The following is a 705-nucleotide window of genomic DNA, read 5'->3' as shown; positions in this document are numbered from 1 at the left end:
CTGTTTCTCCATCAGCACTACTGACCCCATCGTCCAGCGGCGCGACCCCCAGGTCACATGACCGTGACTTCTTAGAGCCGTGCCCGAGCGCCATAACGTCACTCCTCGTCCCTCATTCCTTAAGAAACCATCTCACTGTCCGGTGGGGGGAGGAAGCTCATCGATGAAGAAGTTCCAGTCCCAGCAGATTTTATCGAGCGTCTCTGCTGAGTGCGTAACCAGACATGTTGCTCAGGCAGACAGCGGCAGAGAACGGCTCCCTCTCTGTTTGTAAGTCCAAAGGTAAGAAAACGTTGGTCAATATTTCCCAAAGCTCCTAATGCAGAGATAGATAGTGGGGTTACATCTATGTCCCGGAATGGAATAAAACCAAAATAAATCCACAAAGCCTTATTTTACAGGCTAACACATGAACTGAGTCCATTTTTCCTCTTGTTATTTTGTTGCATGATCATACAGTATAGGCTGCAGGGCATCTTTGCATCTGTAAGGCAAGCAGCAGCCAGTCAGGCAGGTAGGAGGCAGGTATGGTGACATCAGCAGTCGACACCCAGCAACAGAGATGCTCCCACTCAGCTCCCATACAGGTGAATCCAATGGGAATAAAACAGGGCTAGGCTATTTACACAGGCTGCTTATTCCACAGAGCCCCTTTCATTTTCCATGCAAACATGAAGTCCCATTGTGCAATACAGCAACCCTGCT

The 705-nt window shown here is 49.1% G+C and overlaps 1 protein-coding gene across 1 annotated transcript in view; it reads right to left on the bottom strand.

Annotated features, from left to right (window-relative positions):
* Nucleotides 1-94, bottom strand: part of tmprss6 (transmembrane serine protease 6) — a 16,742-nt gene extending 16,648 nt beyond the window's left edge. Inside the window, exon 1 of the mRNA XM_071910631.2 lies at nt 2-94. Within this exon, the coding sequence (XP_071766732.2) occupies nt 2-94 (93 nt within the window). The remainder of the gene's footprint in view (nt 1) is intronic.
* Nucleotides 95-705: the final 611 nt, after the last annotated feature.

This window comes from Centroberyx gerrardi, chromosome 3 (assembly GCF_048128805.1).
Source record: "Centroberyx gerrardi isolate f3 chromosome 3, fCenGer3.hap1.cur.20231027, whole genome shotgun sequence".
Classification (NCBI taxonomy): domain Eukaryota; kingdom Metazoa; phylum Chordata; class Actinopteri; order Beryciformes; family Berycidae; genus Centroberyx; species Centroberyx gerrardi.
The sequence above is the reverse complement of the archived record's forward strand: the minus strand, read 5'-3'. Positions and strand labels throughout refer to the sequence as shown.